This window comes from Myzus persicae, unplaced genomic scaffold (assembly GCF_001856785.1).
Source record: "Myzus persicae strain clone G006 unplaced genomic scaffold, MPER_G0061.0, whole genome shotgun sequence".
Lineage (NCBI taxonomy): Eukaryota > Metazoa > Arthropoda > Insecta > Hemiptera > Aphididae > Myzus > Myzus persicae.
The window spans coordinates 60,216-64,487 of NW_019104051.1; the positions used below are offsets into that span (position 1 = coordinate 60,216).

Sequence of the window (4,272 nt, forward strand, 5' to 3'; positions counted from 1 at the left end):
TCTGAAATGTTTTTCGGAGTTTTGTTTAATAGTATGTCCCCACCGTGCAAAATACTGTTACAAATATTCCAGTAATATATACTTTTATGTTCCTTAATAAACATTACAATGTAATATTATAAAATAATTACAGGAAGGTTTTTGCAAAACATACATTTTTGAAGATTGTCAATATTTCGAAAAACCATTCCATTTATGTGTAATAAATGTGTTGTAAAATATGTTTCGTATCTTACATCATGGTAATGATATTATCATGTTTTTAGGTAAACGATAATTTACCGAATATTCTATTTTTAAATTATGATGATAAATATTATAGTGTTTATATGGGCCGCCCGTTTCGCCTGTCGGCCGTCGCGACAACAAACACCAATGACAATAATAATTAATATTACACTTTGTCCCCGCATCTTAAACGATTTGAGGTTATTTTATTATATTTAATCTTTTCTGCACGTCGCTGTTAACGTGTTCGTGTTGTGTATTTCCATAATTTCATTTTCTGTGGCTGCATTTTCGTTCTACAACTCTGAAGTCTGACATCAAGAAGCTGCTAGCATGTCGAATACTTTGAAAAAGGTAAGCATTTTTGTAGTTAAACTAATTAATATACAATTCATATTTAGATACCTATCATAGCAATTTATTTTTACTTATGTCAGAATAATATGTAAAAAACTGGTATTTATTTATTTTATACCATCAGTTTGGGTGACTGAGTCTAGATTTTTGTTATTCTATTTTAAATACCAATTACAAAAGCCTATTATAGGTACATAAAATATTAGTATAAACGGTTTATAATAAACCTAAAGTGCAAGATCCATTTTAGAATAAAAATACCGTGTTCCAAATCGCCCAGACTTTATAGTGTTTTGAATTTCGATTATGTCAACAAATACTATATATCTAATCATTTAAAATACCTCATATTATAGTTTACTGTATTATTATATTTATCTGGAATAATTTGTAAGTATATAATATAATAATTTAGTGTGCTTGAAAATGGGAAGTACGAAAGCATGTTTTTATGATCGAATTTTGCTACCAGAACAGCCTCTTAATGCTTTTTGATAGCAGTTACATTTACCTAAGTTAAATTGATTCCAATATTTTTTTAATTCAGTTGTAGGTACCTACCTATGTAATTTTATTTTGTCTTATTGAATTACCTACTATACTTACTTATTATTTAAATATTTTACCAAAACATTATACATTTATACATATTACCTGATACCTAATGTCTTTTCAGTTTCATACTAAAAAACAAAAATGGGTAGTCGTCATATTTTCTCCAAAAAAAGACTATAGTGTAGTCCCAATAAACTGGCTTGTTGAAACAGAAACACAAAAATTGTCTACCAGTACAATACAATTTTGTTACTGGCCATCAATAAGGGTAACTAGTACAGATTTACAAGAGGCTGTAAGTCCAGATCCGTCCTGGAATCAATATAAAATCCGTGTAGTTGGTGGCAACAAAACTTACAGTATGTAAAAACCAATCATTAAATTTTGTAATTTCAGTATATACATGTATTAAACATAAATGTTGATTTTTTTCTCATTGACTTTATTGGTATATAGGTAATTTAAGTAAAGCTTGGCATGAGCGAATTGAAATAGAATCAACTGACAAAGAGAGCATTGTAAATGATAATCATCTGTTTAAAAGAAATAAAAAAAAGAAAATTGTTGATTCTAGTGATAGTAGTGAAAATGAAGGTAAATATTTATTAGCTCTGTCAAATTATTAATATTAATTGTTTATTTGATTTACTTTGTTTTAAGATTCAAGTTATACTATTGTACCTTGTAATATACAAAATGAATTGCTGTTTAATACTACAAGAACTCAACAAAATTCAATACATACCGATGCAATTCAAACAGTAAATACTAACACACAACAACAACCGTCTACATCGACTTATACACATGACAATAATTTTTCATCAATTGAATTTAATAAACCGGGTTCCATTATTAGTCAAGTTGATTGTTATACAAATGTTCTATCAAGTTCTTCTTTTTCGGCAGTACCAGCATTTTCTGATAACCAAAAAAAATCTTATACAGATCTGGAAGTTAAATCATTAACTTCACCAAATTCAACAATGATACAACACTCAAGTATGATAGAACCGTTGACATATGACTCATCATATATAGAACCACAGGTAATGTTCTAAACAAATCTAAACTTACTTCAAAAGTTCAAACAACTTGCCTCTTAAATATTATATTTAATATTTCTAAAAAAGTGACTATAATAGGAGGTACCTGTATAATCAAACTAATATTCATTATTTTTTGTTTGACAGGATAATTATTTAGAAATTCAAAATGAACCATTAACATTTTCCCAAGATTCTCCTGAAGGTAATATACAATTTTTTAATTTTTTTATAGATTATTTAGTATATAATTCATACACATTAGACATTACTCATTAAATTTAATACAAAATATAAATGGACATTGAAAAACTCTGATATTGCTTAATATTTTTTTTTTGGTACCAACAGTAGGACATTTATTTCATAAAATATATTATACTATAGTTGTTATAGAAGGAAATACAAAAATTGTACAACATATTTATGAAGAGCTTGTAGCAAATCGCTTGATGAATCAGAGACTCTGGAATATGATGAATAGTTTAAAGGATGATATTAAAAAGTTAACTATAGCTAATGTATCAACATTAGGAATGTCTAATGAATTTGAAGATAAAATATTTTTAGAAAAATTTCCTTTTTCAAAAAAAGAAGACATTTTAGAGTTTGAAAAGCTATTACAAATTGATAATAATGACAGAGAAAAATTGGTATATTTTTTTAATCTTATTTTTTACCTTATTTTAAAATTATAAATTGTAGTTATATAATATGACTTGTTTGTTAGAAAATTATGTTTTGCTCGATTGGAGGTAATGACGGTAAATCTCATTTACGACGTATATTGTCAAAAACTTTTACCAATCAACTTGCAATCGATTGTTCTTGGACAGGCAGGGCTTTTGATAAAGATCAGACTAAATTTAAAATAAAAGATTTACAGATAATTTCAATTATTAAAGGTAATTCATTTTAAATTAAATTTATCTTGAGTAATTTGATACAACTGTAACTATGACTAAATATTATAAAAGTATAAAATAAAAATATAATGTATGATTTTTTAAACATGCTCACCCCCATTTTTTAACCTTAATATTACATTTATTCAAATTCTGATTTTTAGAGTTTTTAAGTATACCTAAAGACCATATTTTGAAATTCCTGATATTTTTTGTACTACTTTTTGTCCTATGGCAATACAAACATAATTCCCCAAATCTTCTTAACCATTTCTATAGACATACCATCATTAATACACAAAAATATATAACTCAAAAACTACCTGTTAGAATTTTGATTTAGATACATTAAAATTCTCCAAAAATATATCTGCTAAATATTTAAAAGTAAAAAAGGGGTTATTCCTATTTGAAACCCAGAAGTTTGTTATGTTACAGGATCATTCTTAAGTGAGACAAAAAATGTCAAGTATTAAATATGGTCTCCATGCGTATTAAAAAAATTCAAAAATCAGAATTTTAATATATGTATAATTTAAGCATAAATAGGGTAAGCATACCAAGCAAGCTTAAAAAATCACCTTTCATGTATATATTATATAGGTAACAAAAGTTGGGTTTAGCTTCAACGGATAAACTTACTCAATAATCACTTGTATTATAGCTTATCAGTCTATCATCTCTTAGATTAATTATCAATTTAATATAATATATATTTTTAATTATAATTTTTAGTGTTCCCAAAAATCCATAAACGGGTCAAAGATATTGGAACTATTTCTTCACGTCAGTTTAAAAGGCGTATAAGAAATAAAATACAATTATTAAATAATAGTCTACCGATTGCCACTAATTTTAAAATTCAGTCATCATCTCAGGTATGTTAAATATTAATACTACAATTAGAAGAAAATAAGTTTGTTCAACTTTTTATTATATTTTTTTAGTTGAATTCAATTTTAAAATTCCCTACTAAAGAGCTTCATCCAACCATTACTAACAACAACTGCATTTATATTGAACCATGTGATTCCAATACAACACTGAACCTTACTAATGAATTTCATACTTGTATTGTAAGTATAACTTATATTTTTTTGTTTCATTGTATACATAAGCGCAACTAGTAGATGGCTGTTGTGGGGCTTAGCCCCCCCCCCCCAAAAAAAAAAAAAAAAAAA

General features: G+C 26.4%; 2 protein-coding genes across 2 annotated transcripts in view; both read left to right on the forward strand.

Annotated features, from left to right (window-relative positions):
* The first annotated feature begins 395 nt into the window (after positions 1–395).
* LOC111038095 lies at positions 396–2,412 on the forward strand. Its single transcript, XM_022321032.1, has 4 exons — positions 396–582; positions 1,262–1,499; positions 1,597–2,189; positions 2,334–2,412. The coding sequence occupies exons 1-3, from the start codon at positions 562–564 to the stop codon at positions 1,764–1,766; spliced, it is 429 nt and encodes a 142-aa protein (XP_022176724.1). The 5' UTR covers positions 396–561; the 3' UTR covers positions 1,767–2,189; positions 2,334–2,412.
* Positions 2,413–4,042: 1,630 nt separating this feature from the next.
* LOC111038082 overlaps positions 4,043–4,272 on the forward strand; it is a 4,269-nt gene continuing 4,039 nt past the window's right edge. Inside the window, exon 1 of the mRNA XM_022321019.1 lies at positions 4,043–4,167. The gene's annotated coding sequence lies outside the window, so the exon portion shown is untranslated. The remainder of the gene's footprint in view (positions 4,168–4,272) is intronic.